The 22,155-nt window shown below is 41.3% G+C and overlaps 1 protein-coding gene across 1 annotated transcript in view; it reads left to right on the forward strand.

Annotated features, from left to right (window-relative positions):
- MYO16 (myosin XVI) overlaps positions 1–22,155 on the forward strand; it is a 493,885-nt gene that overhangs the window by 161,203 nt on the left and 310,527 nt on the right. The window contains exons 10-11 of the mRNA XM_030314012.1: positions 8,406–8,556; positions 17,455–17,565. Of these exons, the coding sequence (XP_030169872.1) occupies positions 8,406–8,556; positions 17,455–17,565 (262 nt within the window). The remainder of the gene's footprint in view (positions 1–8,405; positions 8,557–17,454; positions 17,566–22,155) is intronic.

Raw genomic sequence — 22,155 nt, forward strand, 5'->3', positions numbered from 1 at the left:
TGATGGAGAAATGCAGATTATTAAGTGTTTCCTTGATTCAAGTGAACGATAGTCATGTTGCGTATAAATATCATTCATTAAATACCTATTCAGAAACATAAACGCATGCTACACAGCATAACAGTATAACATGGCCTATCCAGAAATTCCCTTCATGTATTCCCAGAGTGGACGCATTCGACTCACTTTATTTTAGAGTCTGAAAATTTCTTTGCAGGTATATCGGTTGAGAACTACAAGATGAAATCAAGTATCTTAACAACAGTGTCATTTCCCGTTTAACCATGAGACACATTGACATTTTTGTTTCCTAAACACAAGGAATATTTATCAAAGTGGTTTTTCTTTCATTGTAGTTTTTAATGACACAAACTGAAGTTATTTGGGGGGGGATGGTGTTGGGGCAAAGATAGCAATTAATTCAAGCTGTCCAGGAACTGTCTCCTTCAAATTAACCTTTAGATAATTATTTTGTAGATGCAGAAAAACCCAAATTCCCTGTGGTAAGTCATTTATGTAGCTATGTTGTTAGGATTAAAATTGAGATCTATTCAGTACGTCACCACCACAATAACTGAGTCACATATGCCATTTCCTTTTTTTTTAATGTTTATTTATCTTTGAGAGTGGGGGTAGGGGCAGAGAGAGAGGGAGGCACAGAATCCGAAGCAGGCTCCAGGCTCCGAGCTGTCAGCACAGAGCCCGATGTGGGGCTCGAACTCATGAACGCATGACCTGAGCTGGAGTAGGATGCTTAACCGACTGAGCCACCCAGGCACCCCATATATGCCATTTCTTTACATTTGTTTTGATGAGGGTTTTTTTGTTGGCCTACTATATCTCAATATAGCCAATTTTGTTTGTTTTCTATAGTTTTCTAAAATTGCTGGTGTCAGAATGGGCAATGATTGTTGCTTTTGTTAGTTTTGTTTTATTACCTTCCTGCTTCCATTTTCAGAAACAAAATCCCAGTTCCTACAGGCACATTTGCTCTGCATGAAATGCCTTTTATGTTTCTAGAAATAAGTAGTCTTGACTAAATCCAATAGAGTTCAGAAATTGATTGTCTGCCGGAATAGTGTCATGTGGTTTCTTCCACGGTCAGGTTAAAGCGATCTCTCGCCCTTTTAATCTAAACTTCTCTTGGATAGTATCTGTTTCATTTTCTTTACGTTTGTGGAATCTGCCTTACTTAAGCCTTCTTTTACTATTGTCCTTCCTATTTTTTTCTGGTTTCACTGATAGACTTCTATTCCTGACACCTTTTTTATAAAATTAAAATTTTCTCATGGAGGAAAAATCGGAAAGTCCAGGAAAACATACAGAAGCATGAAAAAATGCACTCATTAATGTCAAAAGAAAAATTTATACCAGAGAAGTTAAAGGTGAAAGGAAGAATTTATTCAAGACTCTTGCACTAGAGGGAGAGAGACTGAACTTGACTCTTGATACAAAAGGTCAAAGAGCTTTTAAGCACTGGGATGAGTGTGTGGAAAAGCCTGGAAAAGCAGGAAGGCTGGTCCTTGTGAGGAGGCCATCCACAGTTCACTGGTTGGTGCTTAAGGAAGTGAGGCTCCTACCCTCCCACAGAGACCAGGAGATTGGGGCTCCTTCCCTCAATGAGCCTCATGGTTACATTTCTAGAGAATAGCTCCCAGATCCTGGGGAAGGTTGTTGCCAGTTGTAGAATATTTACAGCTCAGAGGGACAAAGGGCGAATTTACACTGGAACGTTCTCTAAGGTAAGAGCTCTAAGAAAAGGGAGGGAGGCAGTCTAGAGCTGGAGAGAAGCTGTTCTGAAGGTGAGCTGAGAGAGGAGACTGTGAAGTCCATCTGCATCAGTAGTCCACCTTTGAGAGAGAGAGAGAGAGAGAGAGAGAACCCCAAGCAGGCCCCATGCCCAGTGTGGAGCCCCACATGGAGCTCGATCTCACCATAGTGAGATCATGTCAGACACTTAATTGACTGAGCTACCCAGGCCCCCCCCCCAGTAGTCTACCTTTTTAATGAAACTCCTATTAATTTGGTCCATTCCTTCTTATCCTTTATGTGTTTCTTTTTCTTTATTGAATTCTTGTTCTGTCTATATAATTACATCTTATTTTTCTAAAAATCCATCTCATATCATAAATATTTTGGATTGATAAACATTTAACATGTATTGAAACAAACAGCAATGAGTACTTAAACATTATTATTCCTTTTTCTAGAAAAATATCATTTTCATACATTTTCACAGTGTACAAATGGATAATCAGTGAAAATTTAAATATATAGAAGTGAGCTTAGATGAATGCCGTAGGTAATCACAATGATTATGGATGAAATATCCTTCATTTTACAAGTGGAATGGAAACTTAAAGAAGAGTTGTTCCATGGACATTTAAAACATTACCATATGCCGGCAGCCAAGGTACATGCTTTGCATTTATTTAATGTTTATTTATTTATTTTGAGAGAGACAGAGAGAGCGAGCATGCAATCAAGGGAGGAGCAGAGAGAGAGAGTAGAGAGAGAATCCTAAGCAGGCTCTGAGTTTTCAGCTCAGAGTCCAACACAGGGCTGGAACCCACAAACCATGAGATCATGACCTGAGCTGAAATCAAGAGTCAGACCCTTAACCCACAGAGCCACCCACGCACCTCATGCTTTGCATTTTCTTATAGAAAATATGCATATGACAAATATGTTACCATGTGATCCAACTGCATTATTTAGAATCATTGTTTTTCTTATATGAATAAGAGTATTTTTAACTAGTTACTTACAATTATTGTTAGTAGTAGACCTATGATATTAAGTTATTGAGTGTGGAAGTGATTTTTAAAGACGTAGGTGAAAACGTGTCAGAGGAGGGAGCACGTGTTAGCATCACAGAACTGTAGGGCTTAGCATACACTTAGATACTGCCTCGTCTAACTCCTGCATTTGCAAAGGCGCAGCTGTGGCCCAGAGATTGTGAAGGCTTAGAAGGTCAGGTGATTGCCAACGTGAGGCAGAAACCAACTTAGAAAGAGGTCACTGTATTCCTGGATCCATCTTCTTTCTGAGTATAACCTCTCAGTTGGAAATACGATAGAACCCGCTAGTAACACTGTGATTAGATTTGAGATAGGAAAGGAGTTGTTTGTCTGTTTTAGTAAACTCACTGTTTCTCCCTTTCAGAAATCCTTTGTGGGGCGCTTGGGTGGCTCAGTCGGTTCAGCGGCTGACTTTGGCTCAGGTCTTGATCTCACGGTTCCTGAGTTTGAGCCCCGCACTGGGCTCTGCACTGACAGTCTGGAGCCTGCCTGGGATTCTCTCTCTCTCTGTGCCCAAAATAAATAATTCTCTCTCTCTGTGCTCAAAATAAATAAATACATTTTACAACAGGAACATAGAAATCCTTTCTAACTGGTGACTTTCTGTGGTTTCTACCTGACTAGTCAAACCATGGCTTTATTCATCACTTTATACTCAGAACACTTGGCACAGTATAGGCAAAACCTCTCTTTAGTTTTTTTTTTTTTTTTCTTTTCTCTTTTTCTTTTAAAACTTCCTGACAAAGCAGAAAGAAAGAGATGGCTGATATACAAGGCCAAATAAGTAAGGACACATTTTGGTAGGTGTGAGGGTGGATTGTGGATGTGGCCAGTGTGACTGGTGGCCAAGAACACAAGCTCTGGACCTCAGGTCCCAGCTGTAGTCCTGCCTCCCTGTGTGTCCACAGCCAGTCCGTGTCTCTGTCCCCCAGTGTACTCATCTATAAAATAGGTGGAATAGTAGATGTGTCTTTATAATGTTGTTGTTCCATAGTTAGTATGGATGGAGTACTTAGAATGGAGATGACCATGCCTTAAATCCCATGTAATTATCAAAATGTTTTGTGCGTGGTCCACTCAGATTAAAGAAAATATAGGGAAGCTGCAATGGTCTTCAAATACCTGAAGGGTTCTCATGTCAGAGAAGCATGGGACACACCTCGGAAGCTCAGAGGGGATGAATACCAGTTAGGGCAGCGGGCAGTGTTGCCCAGTTGTTCACGGAAGAAATAGGGCCCCCTTTGCAGTTGTGGATACCTTACCACTCGATGGTATTCAAGCAGATCTGGATATGAAATTTTTATAAGCATTAAAATCATCCCCAGCATATAGTGAATTTAAAAAAAATGTTTAACATTTACTCATTTTTGAGAGACAGAGTGCAAGCAGGGGAGGGGAAGAGAGAGAGGGAGACACAGAATCCGAAGCAGGCTCCAGACTCTGAGCTGTCAGCACAGAGGCCAACACGGGGCTTGAACCCACGAACTAGGAGATTATGATCTGAGCCGAAGTCAGATGCTTAACCGACTGGGCCACCCAGGCGCCCCAAGAATTTTTAAAATTAATAACTGTACTCTTGGGAAGGATAGTCTGCCATGGGCTTTGAGCACCCTGCACATTGTTGTTCAGTTTTTCAGACTGCAAGGCCTGTGTAGTTAGAAATACAGGCCACCAAGTAGCTCAAGGAGACCACAGAACTCACTTGGAGGGAGTGGCACTGGCTTACCAGCTACTTGGTGCAGTGTTCGCTGCTCGCTCAAAAAGTATTTGACTCTTGCTCGGGACTCTGTCCTACAACACAACACACTGTGGGTGCAGGTGTCCGTGGAGGTCCACCTGTGTGGGCCCATCGTGGGACATGGTGCAAACACGAAACTCTGTGTGTGCCGTCTGTGAGTAACAACATCCTCCGTCTCAGATCTGGGAATCTCTTGTCTCCCACGCTTCTCCATGAAATAGTGCCAAGCTGACCTGTTAGTTTGTAAGCAGAGCAAACTTCACAGCGCTGGGCACATGCAATTAACAATAGCTAATTTCACTGCCTGCTTATTCCTGTAGTCATTGTGCTAAGCCCTTTCTATGCATTATGTTGAAAATCCAACACCGGTCTTTTTTTACAGATTGGTTTTAGAGAATGTGTATATAGCTTGCCCAGGATGGCAGAGTGAGCATCAAACATTGTACTTTTATGACACAGACACAGTACACTTGTCACTGTTCTGCACCAGGCTGCCTCGTTAGTGTGCTCCCCTGTCGCCTCACCTACTTAAATATGTCTCCATTGAGTAAACCATCATCATCCAGAGCCAAGGGATGCATAACCGACCTCACATTTCTGTAAAAGTGTTCCTCGGGCCTTTCCCTCAGGCCTGGCATTAATGCAGCCCATTTACTGTTGTTGTTGTTTTTCCACACTTTGCTAGACTCTGTTGTACATTTGGAAGATAGGGCACAGAGACAGGCTGTAAAACAATGAGACGTTGTGGTTACTAAAAGAAGCCCTTCAGGATGCTTTCCTCCACCCCTAGCACTGTTAATCTACAAAATCATTTGCATTTCTGTATACAGCAAGAGGAGATTGAAATAAAAAATTCACTTGTAATGGCGTGAAAACATGCAATACAACAGAATAAATCTAACAGATATTTGGAAGGTTTTAATACCAAAAGTTACAAGAATACTGAGGAAAATGAATGATCAGAATAAATAAAGATACTGTGCTTATGGATGACAGAATTCAACACCGTTAATATGTAAACCCTCCCCCAAATTGACTTACCGGTTGAGCACAATGCTAATCAAAGTCCCAATGGGCGTGTTTATAAACATTGACAAATAGATTGTAAAGTCTATATGAAAATGTTAATGATCTTGAATAGCCAAAACAAAAGAGCAGAGTTGGATGAATCCTAGTACTTGATTTTGAGTCTTACTATGAAGGTGTATTAAAGCAAGACAATGCAATATTGGTGTGAGACTAGACTGTTATATCAGTGGAACATACTGGAGTACCCCCAGATAGACCCACACATATCCAGATAATTGGCTGGAACACTTGGACAGCCAGCCATAGGAAAAAAATAACGAAACTTGACGCGTGTACAACGCCATATACGAAACCCACTCACGATGGATTATAGACTCAAATGTAAAGCACAAAACTATAACGTTTCTGGAATATAACCTGGGAGAAAACCTTTTTGATCTTGGGTTAAGAAAAGAATTCTTAGATAAGACACAAGAAACCCAAGTCATAAGAGGAAAAAAAAAAAAAAAAGGAACAACATATTTTGAAACACACTATAAAGAAAATGAAAAGATAAGACCCAGACCGGGAGAAAATACTTGCCATGTATGCATCTGATAAAGGACTGGGAACCAGAATATATAAAGCCAGTACTCAGGCAACAAAGATTTGAACACCCACTTTACCAGAGAAGAGCTTTTTATATTGAATAAGCACATTAAAATACAGATTGAAATCACAGCGAAAAACCACTAACATACCTACTAGAGTGGATTTTAAAAAGAGAGAGAAGTGGGGCGCCTGGGTGGCTCAGTCGGTTAGGCATCCAACTTTGGCTCAGGTCACGATCTCACAGTTTGTGGGTTCGAGCCCTGCGTCGGGCTCTGTGCTGACAGGCTCAGAGCCTGGAGCCTGCTTCGGATTCTGTGTCTCCCTCTCTGCTCCTCCCCAAATCATGCTGTCTCTCTCTGTCTCTCAAAAATAAAACATTAAAAAAAGTTTTTAATTAAAAAAAATAAAAAGAGAGAGAAGCATTGGCAAGACCGTGAGGCAAAGGAATTGCCAAGGCACTGCTGGGGGGAGCACCACGTCAGAAACAGTTTGTGGAGTTTCATCTAGGTTTTTAACCAAGATAAATGAGAGCATGTGTCTGCCCAAACACCTGTACACAGCTGCGTGTAGAAGCTTCGTTTACACTTGACAACATCTGGACAAACCCAAACGTTTGGTGCATGGATAGCCAGAGTGTCGCGTGTTCCACAGCAGACTACCAGTCGGCACTAAAAAACAAGCCACTGACCAACCTCAAAAACATTATGCTAAGTAAGTGAAGGCAGACGCAGGCAGCTACGTGCTCTATGATCCCTTTCTGACATTTTAGAAAAGGCAAAACTATAGTGAAAGAAGTAATTATCAGTGGTTGCAAGGGGCAGGAGGTGAGTGGACATGACTGGCTCCAAAGAGCAAGCACAAATATGGGCACCTGGCTGGCCCAGTCAGAGGAGAGTGTGACTCTTGATCTCAGGGCTGTGAGTTCAAGTCCCAACGGGGTGTAGAGATTACTTAAAGAAATTAAAACACAAACAAACAAAGAACAGGCACAAAGAGATGGTTGGGAATGATAAAAATCCTGTATAGCACTGGTTATGTGGGCTACACAAATACATATATTTAACCATTTACAACTATATACATATTCGACACATACATCTACAAATGCATGTACATCTACAAAAAGTGAGTCATAGTCAGTTTTACTCTATGTAAATAATACCTCAATAAACCTGAATTTTTTGCAAACCAAAAAGTGCATTTAAGCATTAATTAGAATTACAAGTGCTATAACAGAATACATGAAATAAATATGTTTATATATATCGCGCTTGATTAAATAGGTATATATTTTTGCTTGTATGGTAACATTTAGGGAAATGCAGTTTTAAATCTCGCTATCATAAAATGTTACAATGCAAATTAAACATTTAGATTGTGTTAATTTTTAATGAACATTATATAATAATGGCTTTCTTTTGGCAATGATGTCTTTGGAACAAAATAAAATGAAGTGGCTTTTATTTTCTTTTTTTGCCTAGTTTGAGCCATATGAAGTAATGAAACTTATTGTTTGTAATATTTCAACCTTTGAGCACATCATTCTTCTCTGATTCCCCTATTAATATTTCATTACAAACTCTAAATATTGCCCATGATTCTATAACATATTTTAATTTTTTTTTCAATGTTTGTTTATTTTTGAGAGACAGAGCATGAGCAGGGGAGGGGCACAGAGAGAGGGAGACACAAAATCTGAAGCAGGCTCCAGGCTCTGAGCCGTCAGCACAGAGCCCAACATGGGGCTCCAACTCACAGACCGTGCGAGATCATGACCTGAGCCAACGTTGGACGCTCAACCAACTGAGCCACCAAGGCGCCCCTCTATAACATATTTTAAATTGCATATGAACAATATTTTAATTAATTGTGTAATTTTGGCCTTTACATGTTTGCAATTCACTTTCCCACTTAAATCTCTTACTTAGTTCAACCATGCATCAACCTTAGCTTATAATTTGCTTATAAATTGCTTATTGATTTTCTTTTATGTCATATATACATTTGTAAACATTTTCTTCTCAAGTTGAATATATTTTTTTCTTTTAAGGTTGAAATTGAGTGAAATTTAGAATAGAAAAGTTTACAGATTTCCCGTTGATTGTTTTCTTCCCCTCCGTGTCGAGAAGCAGTTTCTTATCTGAGTAAAACACCTTTCTATCACTGCCCAGTTTTGTTATGGTCTTTTTTGATTAATACAACAGTGTCCGGAGAAGACTAATTACAATGTTGATTATTTTCTGTAGCAGTCCCCTGGTGTTGCCGATTGCCAAGCAAGACAGTATGTTGGAAAAAGACATTATGTTCAAAGATGCAAGAAAAGGTCTATGCAAGAGACAGTCTCAGGACAGCGTCCCTGAAGATGCCACGGTGAACGTCCCCACCAAACCTGAACAGGTAACACGTCTTTACTGTGTGTCTGCTTAGTGCATCATGCTTTAAAATCCAACGTTTCAAAACCAAACACCCACAAATTTCCATTCAAGGAAAAATTCATGACCTAGAGGTTAATACTTGGTTTAAAATTCCCATATACACACTGTCATGGCATTATACTGACCATTAAACATAGCTGCTATTGTGCTGTAGAAGGATTTAATTTTATACTCTTGACTTCTATACCAGGAACATGAGCTCAGCCAGTATGCTGATTCCTGAATATTCCTGAATAACAGTTATGTGTTTGGTCGTCATTTTGATTATTACATGGAGTATGCTTTTTGTTTCCTTCAAAGATCCAACTATTTTATATAACAAGCAGAAAGAAAAATCAACCACTAAGAGTCATTTATGGGAAGTAACTGTGGTGGTGTACTTTGTGTGTGTGTGTGTGTGTGTGTGTGTGTGTGTGTCCCGCAGTGCCTAGGTTATGGGCGATCACTTTGATGAGCTGGGAGATATAGAAATTAGTGTATTTTCTGTTACCATTCCTACAGAAATAAATGATTTTTACATGCTTCATGTTTTATAAGTGGCAGAGTAATTTTATAAATGTCAGAGTAATCCTTGAAACTGTTTTATTTCACTCTAATTTTGGATAATTTAAAGACATCTTAGCTAGGTTTTCCAAAGGCCATCTTTTCAAAATTTAATTTTAGTTTCATTAATTTTTGTTATGTCAAAATAACTAATAAGTGATTTTTGTAATTTTGAGATACTTTAAAAATTATTATTTATTTGCTTTTGAGAGAGAGAGAGAGGGGAGAGAAAGAGTGAGTGGGGAGGGGCAGACAGAGAGGGAGACATGGAATTGGAAGCAGGCTCCAGGCTCTGAGATGTCAGCACAGAGCCCAATGTGGGGCTTGAACCCATGCATGAATGGTGAGATCATGACCTGAGCCGAAGTCAGACACTTAACCAACTTTAGTAGGTGTATTTGTCAGCTTAGGCTGCCATGACAAAATACTACAAACTGGGTGGCTTAAGCAACAGAAATTTATTTTTCACAGTCCTAGAGACTTGAAGTACAAGATCAAGGTACCAACTGATGAGGTTTCTTCTGATAAAGGTCCTCATCCTGGTTGATTTCTCCCTGTGTCCTCATCTGGGAGGTGGTGGTGGTGGGGAGGAAAGAGACAGAGAGAAGGAAAGAACTGTCTGGTGTCTCTTATAAGGACACCAATCCTATAGGATCAGGGCCCCACCCCTGTGACCTCATTTAACTTTTATTACCTCCTTAAGGCCCCATCGCCAAATGCTCACATCCAGAGCCTCAACATATGAATTTGGAGGAATGCAATTCAGCTTGTAACAGTAGACAGATTGAATGTTAGGTAAGATTTAAGGCACCGCTGTCATCCCTCCTTGGCTCTGATTCTCTCCCGAGGAAGATCGACGTCACCCACTGGCTGGATTATACTTTTACGTTTCACAGGAGAGCTTCAGAAAAGGCTTGTGGAAGCAAGAGCCTTCTGAATAGCATTTTAAAGGGAAACGTGGAATGTGGAAAATTTCTTTACAAATTGAAACAAAAACCACTGTATCTCTCCTTCCTGGTTTTTCTAAAATGTAGGTTTTATCAAATGGTAACTGTGTGAATGAATATTCAAGGCTTGATTGAAACTTTTTCGGTTCTAATAATCACCAAAACGAACATGTATTATCTCTGAGAATGGAGAGAGAATTCCTCTTAAGTTCTTTCAAAGTGTGTAATACGTTCTTCCTTTTCTTTCCTTTTCGTTCTGCCTTTCCCTCCCTTTCTCCTCTCCCTGCCTCCTTCTGTCCTTCTCTAACTTCTTGACTTCCTAACTTTACCCTCTCTCCCTTCTTCTGCTTCCTTCCTTTCTGAATATATTTATAAAAATTTAGTTCACACTTGAAATTTGGGTCCAATTTTTATCCCATTTAGTGAAGGCATGGTAGCCTGGGAGTGCAGAGAAAGACTGATGCTCTGGTTCAGGTCTGCTGCTTAGACTCTAGGCTCCTTGAGCTCATAAGACCTATCTATAAAATGGGTACATAGTATAGTCTTCACAGGGTTTTTACAGAGCTGACAAAAGAAGAGGGCTATAAGGTTATAACACAATTACCAAGAACAGAGTAAAAATGCAGTAAGATGGGGGCATCTGGCTGGCTTCGTCGGCTGAGTGTCCAGCTCTTGATTTCAGCTCAGGTTGTGATCCCACAGTTCTGGGATCGATCCCCACGTAGGGCTCTGTACTGACCACACGGAGCCTGCTTGGGATCCTCTCCCCCACCCCCTCTCTGCCCCTCTCCTGCTCTCTTTCTCTCAAAATAAATAAACATTAAATTTAAAAAAATGCAGTAAGATCTATTTATATTTTTATTGTTATTATTTGTATAGATTCACTGTATGTTAGGTTTTGCCAGAATGGCTGAGTTCTCTACCACTAAATGTGTCTGCTCTTAATTGATCTAATTCCAGTCAACACATCCACCACACTTTATTTTTTTTCAATGCAAATGTAGATTACTTTAGATAATAATAATACAAAATCATACTTTGTATTAACATTTCAGTGCTTAACCGTGCATTCACCTGCATTATCCTAATCATCAAAATCCCACCATGGGCAAGTTATTATCCTTTTTCATTACTTAACTTACACTCATGTTACAGATTCAGTTTGAAAGTGACCAAATTCCAGAACCTGAAGCGAATTGCCAAGAGTCACAAGTACTTCTTTACTCTGGATCTGGTTCTTCATCGGGGACACCCCCAAGGAGCTCCCCATTCACCTGGCAGAGCCTTGTCGACTTGCGATGGTTCCATCAATAGGCGAGGGGTCGGCATGCCACGGCTGCCTGTGCGCTACAGGGCTTTTGACAATTGGCGAGAATTCTCTTTCTGTGGTCCGAGAAATACCCATATTTGCATACGCAAAAATGTAAACCCTTGGCCAGGCGAAGCAATAGGAAGTGAAAGAACCTGATACATTTTGTTGTCTTAGAAACATCTAACGGGGCGCCTGAGTGGCTCAGTCGGTTCAGCGTCTGACTTCAGCTCAAGTTGTGATCTCATAGTTCATGGGTTGGAGCCTCGCGTCAGGCTCTATGCTGACAGCTTGGAGCCTGGAGCCTGCTTCGGATTCTGTGTCTCTCCCTCTCTCTCTGCCCCTCCCCGGCTCATTCACTGTCTCAATCTCTCTCAAAAATGAATAAAAGCATTAAGAAAATTAAAAGAAACATCTGACAGAATAGCGAAAACAAGGGGAAATAATTAAAATGCCATCTAGGCACGGTGGTGGGCTTAAGCTTTGGAAAACTTAGTATTTTGTCAGATTATCACCCTTTTCCCTGTTATGACCTCTTGGCCACCTCATTTTTTTCCTAACTTCCTCTCTCCTCCTCACTCATGAATACTCGGTCCTTTTCCCCTCCTCAAGATCCTGATGGTTTTCTCCTGTTTGTCAAACCACCTCCTCTGTTCCCTGGACTTATGGTTTCTGCACATGTACTGCTAATCTCCCAGGGATGAAAAGTCACAAACAAACGAACAAAACAGGAAAGGTGATGCCACTCCAGGCAAGTGTGGACGACCTGGAGTCAGGGAAATCAGACTGTTTCCCAAACTTAACTTCCCTTTGGATCTCGAAACATTTCTCAAAGTGTTTCTCTGAAGTTCTTCCTGACCTTCTATCCTGAGCTCTATTTACTTTATGTTCTAGATCTCCCCTTTTACACAGATAGATAGGGATATATATTTTCATGGAAATCATAGTGGCCAATCTCAGAGAGGACTTTTTTTTTTTTTTTTACGTATTTTCCCACCTCGCTTTTATCTTGTGTTATAATTGTTTGGCAGACTTTGACAGTAGACCTTACCAAGCCTGCCACTGTAACATAAAAATATTCAGAGATGTGTTTTTCTGGTTCTTTCTACTTGCAGCTGCCCCGGTGCCTTTGAAATCTTTATAAAGAATGTGTCCCTCTGATAACCTTGCTTACAATCCATCATCAAAGCCTCCTTCCTGATCATTTTGGGCTCCTGATGTGATGAATGCAAGGAATTCTTCCCTTGATCTGCTCTCACACTGTATTTGTCACATTTCATTACCGCAGACAGGCTCAGGCGTCTCCACATTTTTACTGTCAGCCTAGTACTTTCCTTAACCCTGTGAAACAGCTGTGCCACTGTGGATGGAAATCCACAAAAATACCAACGGATGTCTGCAATAGCTCTTTCGGGCTTGTCAGAACAAATGTCGGGCTTCCGTTCATATTCTGCATGCGCTTTCTAAACATACACCCAGAAGCCCGCATTGAGCTTGTTAGAGCTATGGCTGTAAGAGGAAGTTTCTTATCTTAGAAACATAAACTATTTCTTCTAAAGAAAAAAATCTCGCTTTTGATTTGTCTCCTTTTTATGATGGTGTGGGAGTTAAATATGGATGCTAACTTGATGGAGACTTTTGTCTTATTTTTGCATTGTTCAAACTTATTGCAACCCATTATTGTCTTGTATCATATCATGTAGATGCATGAATACGTATATATGTGTGTGTTCGTGTGTGTGTATAAAGTGTGTCTATATACACACACATACATACCTGTTTTGGGGGGTGAATATCTGTGTCTATGTACATGTGTGCATTATGATACTTTTAGGAAATGATTGCAAAATCACTGGAAAGAAAAGATACTTACCTCCATCCCTAAGTTGATAATGAAAGTTTCCTTTTATGCTTCTCTCTATATAAAGACTTTTGCCAGGAGTCTTTATTTCTTGGAAACACATACTTGTCCATTTGTAGTTATTTTCTGAGTTCCTTTCATGTCTAAGGGCAAACACTTGAGCCGGTGACCCTGTAACCCAGTGCAGGTATCTTTCAGTATAAGCAAACCTTTGATCTTTTGAAATTTGTTTTTTTTTTTTTTTTTTAGTGTTTATTTTTGAGACAGAGAGAGACAGAGTGCGAGCAGGGGAGGGGCAGAGAGAGAGGAAGACACAGAATCTGAAGCAGGCTCCAGTCTCTGAGCTGTCAGCACAGAGCCTGACACGGGGCTCGAACCCGTGAACCATGAGATCATGACCTGAGCCGAAGTCTGATGCTTAACTGACTGTGCCACCCAGGCGCCCCTAAACCTTTGATCTTTTGTACACGGGTCCCAGGATAAATCCAGTGTAGTTCTGGGGCTCCCCTCCTCTGCCACCCATCCCTGTCCCATGCCCCCCTCTCCTCCTGCACCACCACCTGCCCTGTTTCCTCCCACCCTGCAGCCCACAGGCTCCTTCCAGGGGGCTTTCTGACATTATGACTCTTACCACCTTCTCCCCTCTCCCTGTCCGTCTTCTCCCACACCCCATGGGACGGCCTCCCGCAGTTATGTCCTGTTTCAGCTTTGCTGCGCTTTCCTCAGAGAGGACTTCTGAGACCATCCGAGCCAAAGTACACTTGGTCACTTTTCAGAGCATCCTGTTTTCCCTCCTAGCGCTTTTCCTCATTGTGATTTCTTACTTACCATCCTCACTTTTCCCCCTGCAAACTGTAAACACTGAGGTAAAAGACCTCATCCCTTATCTCCCTCTTTGTACTAAACCTCGAACAAGGTGCCTGGCTACGGGCCAGGGAGCAAGAAAACGAAAGGCAAACTATTGAATATACGTTGTCAGATTGATTCATTATCTGCTAGACTTTCTCCGCTGTTACCTAATGGTTATTGTCCCGGCTTCCACTTCTGACCGCTCAGCTGTGTGACCCCAGGGAAACCGTGTGGCTTCTCTGGGCCTTAAGTTCTACATCTACCGATTAAGGACCACATCACTGAATTTCAAACTTTTTAAAATTATTATTTCACAGCAAATCCTTCCCCATAAAGGGATATATGAAAAAGAACTCCAATTTTTAAAGCAGTTGAAAGATGAGCGTCTTTGCTGAGAGCCACAGAGATTGCCCCGGAGCCCTCTACAAATGCCTCCTCCCTCCTCCCTCCAAAGGCAGTCCTCAGGGAAGTTGGCAGAAAGTTTATCTTTGGTGCTCACGGCCCTCTCTAGATGTTTTACTAACTGTGTAACAATGTACCCTCCCACCCCCACTTATCCACAGAGCAGGCACCTTGCTGGGCCTTCATGCAAACTAATTCTCACAGCCTCCAATGAGGGACCCATCATTATCTTTCCTAGTACGAAAGAGGATTGAAAGTGACTTAGTAATGTTAGGGAAGAAAAATGTTCACATTCCCACAACCAGGAAGATACACCACTGGGATTTCAACCCATTCATCCCATTGAATACAAAAATAATCAATGTAAGGGAGCCTGGGTGGCTCAGTTGGTTAAGCATCCAACTCTTGGTTTCAACTCAGGTCACAAGCTCATGATTCGTGAGTCTGAGCCCCATGTCAGGCTCTGTAGTGACAGCGAGGTGCCTGCTTGTGATCCTCTGTCTTTTCTTCTCTCTCTGTCCCTCCCCAGCTTGTGCGTGCTCTCTCTCTCTCTCAAAATAAATAAAAACTTAAGGCAACACACACACACACACACACACACACACACACACACACACACAGTCGATCTCTTAATGTGCTTCAGTTTCCAGCATATAAGGTGGGGAAGCTCAAATCTGTATGTAAGATTTTTACCCAAATGAGCCTGACTGATACGAAATACCAAATCAAACACAGTGTACGTCAGGCACGCTTCTAGTTACTTACCTGGCAGCATTTTCGGATTATGAGACTCTTCAAAGTAGAACTAAGTGTATCGTGTTAAAAAAAAACAAAACACACACAGATATCACACAATCCCAAAACTGATTTTGACAACCCAGAAAATACTGGGGGTTGTGGAACATTATGACTTCTATTTTTATCAGCACAAGTACCAGCTTTTGGATGCCACTCAACTATTTAAGTAAGTACTTGTGAAAGTATCAAAGTCTTAAAGCTATGCCTCTAACTAATTAAAATTAACTAGTGAACTAAGTTGAATAAGACTATGTTATATGCACCTTAATTTCAGGTTAATTCTGAAAGGTATTTTGAGGCATATTTCTTTTAAATGCTAGAAAAGCAGAGAAAATAAACCCAAGGTGTTGGCTCTGCGTGTGCATATTGGGGGGCAGAGAGAGGCTTGTTCTTGACATTTATGAGGTCTGGAATATTTTACAAATTAATTTTTTTTTACATTTATTTAGTTATGAGAGACAGAAAGAGACAGAGCACAAGTGGGGGAGGGACAGAGAGAGAAGGAGACACAGAATCCGAAGCAGGCTCCAGGCTCCGAGCTGTCAGCACAGAGCCCGATGCGGGGCTCGAACTCACACACCGTGAGATCATGACCCGAGCTGAAGCCGGACGCTTAACCGACTGAGTCACCCAGGTGCCCCACAAATTAATTTTTAATACATTTTTAATACATATTGGATAGGGTATTTGCTATTTTCCCAAATGGTGGTGTCTCAAATACCAGAGCCCACGGCCATGACACCCTCCTAACTGGAAGAAAAAACAAACCACTCTTCTGACCATTTGAGATCCCCAGTAAAGAATTTGAGTTTCCATTATTAATACATTAGGATTATAAGCAGTCTGGGAGGGCAGTGACTTGTAATTGTCAGTGCCATAGACATTTAGCTGATAAGCAGTAATATTTAAGTTCAAATTATGTAACAGTGGTGCATACGATAATAAAATTTGTAATGCAATTATAAATACAAACTGCAAATGCAATTAGAGAATACAAACACGAACACAAATAAGAGAAGTAAACTTGCTGCTGTTAAAAATTCGCTATGGGCACCCACGAGCCCACAGAGGCGTTAATCACAATATTCTTGTTCTTTGGCTCCCCTGTGTTTTGACATAAGAAAACCAAAGCTGTCATAGTAGAGTGCCTAGTTTGCACAACATTATCTTGTGTATGTAAAATTAAACATTGTCCATTCGTGGGGCACCTGGGTGGCTCAGTCACTTGAGGGTCTGACTCATGATCTCGGCTCAGGTCGTGATCTCATAGTCCTGAGATCAAGCCCTGTGCTGGGCTTCCCACTGAGTGTGGAGCTTGCTTGGGATTCTCTCTCTCTCTCTGCCTCTCCGCTGTTCACACACGCCCCTTCTCCCTGTCTCTTAAAATAAATAAATAAACATTACAAAAAAAATTGTCCATTCTTAACTCGTAAATGATAGATTTACATTTAATCCAAATTCAGATTCATCGCTTTTTTAATTGAAATGTTTCCCAGGTGTTTTTTGTTTTTTTTTTAACTCTGTCACTTTCCATGAAATTGAATAGGGAGGCATTTTTTTCTTGATGGCAGAATTATCTTAATCTCACAGCTACTTTCGTTGTAAGTGTAATGTAGAAAAGAATAAAGATCCCAAGCCAAGATTCTGGAGTCTTCTTTCAAAATCTGGCCGCCTCCTCCATGCATGCAGAAAGTAAATTCCAGGCACACTGCTTCCTTCACCACGCCAACAATGGTAATATGAAAATTTTTGCTTTAGCTTTGGAAAATGCTGCAAATACATGAGCTTTTCAGCTGCTTGTCTTACAGAGGACTCAGGTGTCTACATTTAAAATCAACATGCTGAAATAAGTTTGACAGACTAATGCCTTTGCGGGACGTAAGGTTAACACGGGGGGTGCTCGTATCAGTGCGTGTGTGTGAGCGTGCGTGCACACTCACGGGCACAGGACCGAAATTCTCATCTGAATACGTTTCTCTGTGGCTGTTGAATTTTTTGTTCCTTGGAAGTGAACCATTTCATCTTTTAATAGCGGTTTCAGGCTCACGTGGCCTTTAAACCTTTGACATGTAATTGAAACTGGGACAGCCAGCTGTGAAGAAAGTTGATTGGAAAGCAATTAGAATTGATCTCACTTATGTTTTTCCCCAGGTCAAGCTGATGCCTCCTGCTCCCAGTGATGACCTAGCGACTCTCAGTGAGCTGAATGATGGCAGCCTGCTTTATGAAATTCAGAAACGCTTTGGGAACAATCAGATATATGTAAGTGCCCTTGAAATTGCCTTTTGCACTGCCTTTGTCTTGCTGCCAGTGTTTACCCTTCAGTGCTGCAGATATTACAGGTAAAGGGCTTAGTGTTGTCTCTGGGCATGCTGACAGCTTAAGGTGGATTTCTCCGAGTTCAGGTTCATTCTGATTGAGTTCCAAAGCAGGTTCAGCAGAGATCCAAATTTCAGAGTTGTTAAGTGTAAGGTAATACCCTGTGGGTAGACAGCTTTCCGGTTGTCAAGTTTGCTGTGGAAGAAGATCTTGCTAGAAACAGAAGGATCTTCAAGTCACTTATCAAAATGCTGTTTGTTTCCTGTGTTCTACATAGCCTGCCCGATCTGGAAAAGAAAGCTGAGGAGGTAGAGTTGACTCCTCAGGTCAGTGTGCGTGAAAAGAGAAACTATTGTCCCTTTCAGTTATCAGGAAACGCTTTGTCTGTAAAGTAAATACTTTATACGCCCATCTCTGATAACAGGATATGAATATATGACACAGTTGACAAACGGCATGGAGAATTAATTTGCTGTGGTTCTGCCCTGGTTTATATGTGTTATTTCTTCCAATACACAGAACAATTTAGACCCCATGTAATCTCAGTCTCTGGCTCTGTCCGACACTCTCTGTCCTTCAATTTGTTATGTTCAACTCATAGCAATTCAATCAGAATGTCTGTAGGGAAATCTGATTATGCCCATATCTGCTATCCCTTTTTGATAATCCCCTTTTTCTCCTGGTCTACCAAGAAATTGATTAAGTAATTTTCATGTAAATGTGAAGCCTGAGATTTCCTTACCAGTCATAAATCGCCAGGTGCTGATTAACCTACGCAAGTTCAGCGCAGCCTCTTAACGCTTGGATGAATCGGCCGCCTCTGCAAATACACGTAAAATTAAATGCTTCTATCAAAATGAAGGGAATTACGTCATTGGCATAAAGTGGGGAAACCTGATGACCTTGGCCCCTGTTACTCTTGTGATTTGTGTATTGTTGTTATTCCGTTCCCTCACCTTTTCTAGCATTGTGCTGATTTCTTCTCTTCTACCACAACTTCCTCCTTTTGACTTCTTAATTATATTGCCAGAAGACCATTGCTTGAACTGTTGTGGATTTCTGTGTTTCCTTCATGCTTCTCAAGTGCCTCTGTCTCCCCGATACTCACTTAGTCTGCTTCTTGGTGGTCACCGTTCTCATCGAGGCCACTGTCCTCTCTTCCCCAACCGCCTCCCAGCCGTCCAGAGACAAACTTGTTCCCTCTCCACCTGACCTCACAAGGAGCTAGAGTAATTTTTGTAATGAACCAGTGTAATCTTGAAATCCCCGTTCTTTGACTTCTCTGTGGCTTCTCGTTTTTCATGGGAGGACAGCCACAATCTTCATTCACGATCCGGCCCCCGGACACTAAGCGTTGATGCTGTCGGCCTCCGGCAGCTGCCTTCCTATCTACACCAAGGATTTTTCTCGGCCTGTTTTGCTTTCCCCTAAGTTTCTCTCTCTACCCCATGAAATAAACACTTAGCTTCACAAACTGCCCCTCAAAAGTTCTTCAGTCTTCAAGGAAACCTCCCCAGATAAAGTTGTGATGGATCTTTCTTGTGACTGCTTGTGATTTTATACCTTACCGGTCCCTTGATTGATCTTTGGGTGCTGTGCGGGGCTCTGGCTCAGTGAGAATAGGACCCATGCTGATTTTACTCACCGTGAGGCCTGGTCAAGCACTTTACAATCGCAAGTGACAGGTATTTCCTGCTGTTTATCAGCTCCTCCCGACACGGGACCCTCTTCTTAGACTCTCTCTGCTCACTGGGTTTCTCTTTCTCTCTGGACCATCAGAATTAATATTCCCTGCTTTGTTCAAGCTCACATAAAATATAAATTTGCCACTGTGTGAGACGTGATTTTCTTCCTTTCCATACCTGAAATATTGAAGAACTAAATCGTCTGGGATCAATTTTGTGATGAGTGCTCTAAGTTATGTTATTGGAACTCTCCTTTAATGGGTAGACAAGCAATTTCAACATTATTGATTGAATAATAACAAGTGATTTTCAAAGTATCCTGTGAACCATTGGGTGTATGAGCTTTTTATTACCGTTCTGCAGGGAGAGTAAGCATTTAGAACCTCTTATAGCAATTTGATGGTTTCATTTCCTTCTGTTGAATCTGAAAAGAATCCAGGCTTGTGCTTTGTATGTCTTTGTCTTTTCCAATGTCACATTTACAGGAATTCATTTTTATTACGTTTTACAAAAGTATCAGTCCATGATGAATTGGAAATGGAAGTTTCCTTGCCACAAATACAGAAACCCTGGTTTCAGCAGATGTTGTATTCAGAGTTGGTCATGTGACCTCCCCCCCCCCGGCATCCCCCCCACCATGCTCCCTGCATGCCTCCCCCCTCCCTGCCCCTTTTATTCCTCCTCCAGCTTTCAGCCCAAAGTGCCTAGTTTCAGTGTTGGTACTAGTCTTTCTTCCATGTCCCAAGTCACGTTTTCATGCAAATCTCAGCAACCTTCCTTTCAAAATATATGCAGAATGGATCCCCACTGCTACCACTGGCCCATCAGTGCCAACATAACACGTCAGCAGAATTAATTGTTTAACCAGGAGTTTCCTCTTTTTGCTGTAGTCTGGTTATATAAGGTGATCTTTCAAAACAATCTGTAGGTTTCTCTTTTCTTTTTTCTTTCTTTCTTTCTTTCTTTCTTTCTTTCTTTCTTTCTTTCTTTCTTTCTTTCTTTCCTTTTTCTCTCTTTCTTTGTCGTGTGTGTGTGTGTGTGTGTGTGTGTGTGCGCCAAAACCCAGGAGCAAACGTAACTGACTCTTTTAACTAAGTGCATAGCATTCCATTTGGATATCAGATTGGGAAGGTTCCATATAGCCCATAGCAGTAGGACGTGCCCAAACCATCAAACAAAATTAATTGCAAGAGATGAGGTGTTTGCTTGCTAGGAAATGCAGAGAATAAAGGCATTTCATTCTCTGAATGATTACGGTCAACTGGAACAGAGAGAATAGACTATGCAATCATATTTCTTTGTGGATGGCAGATAAACATGGAAGCAATATTCTCTTTATTCTTTTTGTAAACACACTGGTAGGACTCAAGACTCATAATGAAAGAACCCCACAAAATAAACACAGGCTCCTGTAACATCTGGTTAGCCAGGTAGGCGGCCTGGCTCACCTGAGCCACTGACTGAACATTCCCCTCTAGGCAACCCCATGGGATGTAGCAGGTTTTTTTTGTTAAGAGCAGCTCAAGAGGCTAGCTTGTGTCAGAAGTTGAAGTCTGTCTCGCTTGGAGAACATTGGAAATTCTGTAGACAGACTCATTTTCCCCAAGCTGGCACTGCCCCCTAGCCTGTATCTGAAGCCTCACCCACCATATGCAGTACCTACCATGTCGTTCCATGTCCCTCCACTCAATCTATTATAGACCCTTGTGAACACTTAATAGAAGTGACCTATTTATTTTTTTATTATTTTAATGTTTTATTTATTTTTGAGACAGACAGAGACAGAGCATGAGCCAGGGGAAGGGCAGAGAGAGAGGGAGACACAGAATCCGAAGCAGGAACCAGACTCTGAGCTGTCAGCACAGAGCCTGATGCGGGACTTGAACCCACAAACCGTGAGATCATGACCTGAGCCGAAGTTGGACGCTTAACCAACTGAGCCACTCAGGTGCACTAGAAGTAAGCTATTAAAAAAAAAAAAAGTAAGGGGCACCTGTGTGGCTCAGTAGGTTGAGTATCCGACTCTTGATTTCAGCTCAGGCCATGATCCCAAGGTTATGGGATCAAGCCCCTGTTGAGCTCTGTGCTGAGCCTGGAGCCTGCTTTAGATTCTCTCTTCTCTTCTCCCTCTGCCCCTCTCCCCTGCTCACACTCTTTCTCTTAAAAAAAAAAAAAGTGATATTTTAGAAAGGTGAGGTAAAGGAAATCTGTAGGTTTCTAAATTAAAAAAAACATTTTATAACATTCCCTTCCATCAACAGAGCCTCTTGAGAATATGGCATAGGTTTATGCAAGCTCATACTCTGGGAATCTATCGCTGACATTCAGATCACATTTTTCTGAACAATGTTTTTGTTTATCACAAAATATATTTGCAAAGGCAGTCTCAAATACTTTCAATAATCAGACCAAAGTAAAAATTATATATCAATAGAAAAATGCAACTTAGAAGTGTTTTGATTTTTTTTTTTTTTAGTTCCTCATTTTTCTTTCCCTAGCACATTTCCCGATTCTCCCTCGATCTCTTATTCTTCATTTTTCTGAGCAATTTTCAGATACTTCACTGTAAAGCTTCCCCTTTGGGGCAATCATTTCCCTTTTCTTTTCTCCTGTACGTGGCTGTAACACAGTGGCCAAGCCGTCTAAGTCAATGTTGGATTGCATCACAGCACGTAGAGAGAATAGGGCACAACTTGTGACGGGTGTATGGCATCATGAATTTTCAGCTGGTGAACAGGCTCAAGTAACCAGCAGCTTCATAAAGAAATCAAATATAAGCAGCACCTTCCCCAGTTGACCCTAATCATTAAAAAGATTTTAGTGTGTATCGGGGCTCCTGGGTGGCTCA

This window comes from Lynx canadensis, chromosome A1, assembly GCF_007474595.2.
Source record: "Lynx canadensis isolate LIC74 chromosome A1, mLynCan4.pri.v2, whole genome shotgun sequence".
NCBI lineage: Eukaryota > Metazoa > Chordata > Mammalia > Carnivora > Felidae > Lynx > Lynx canadensis.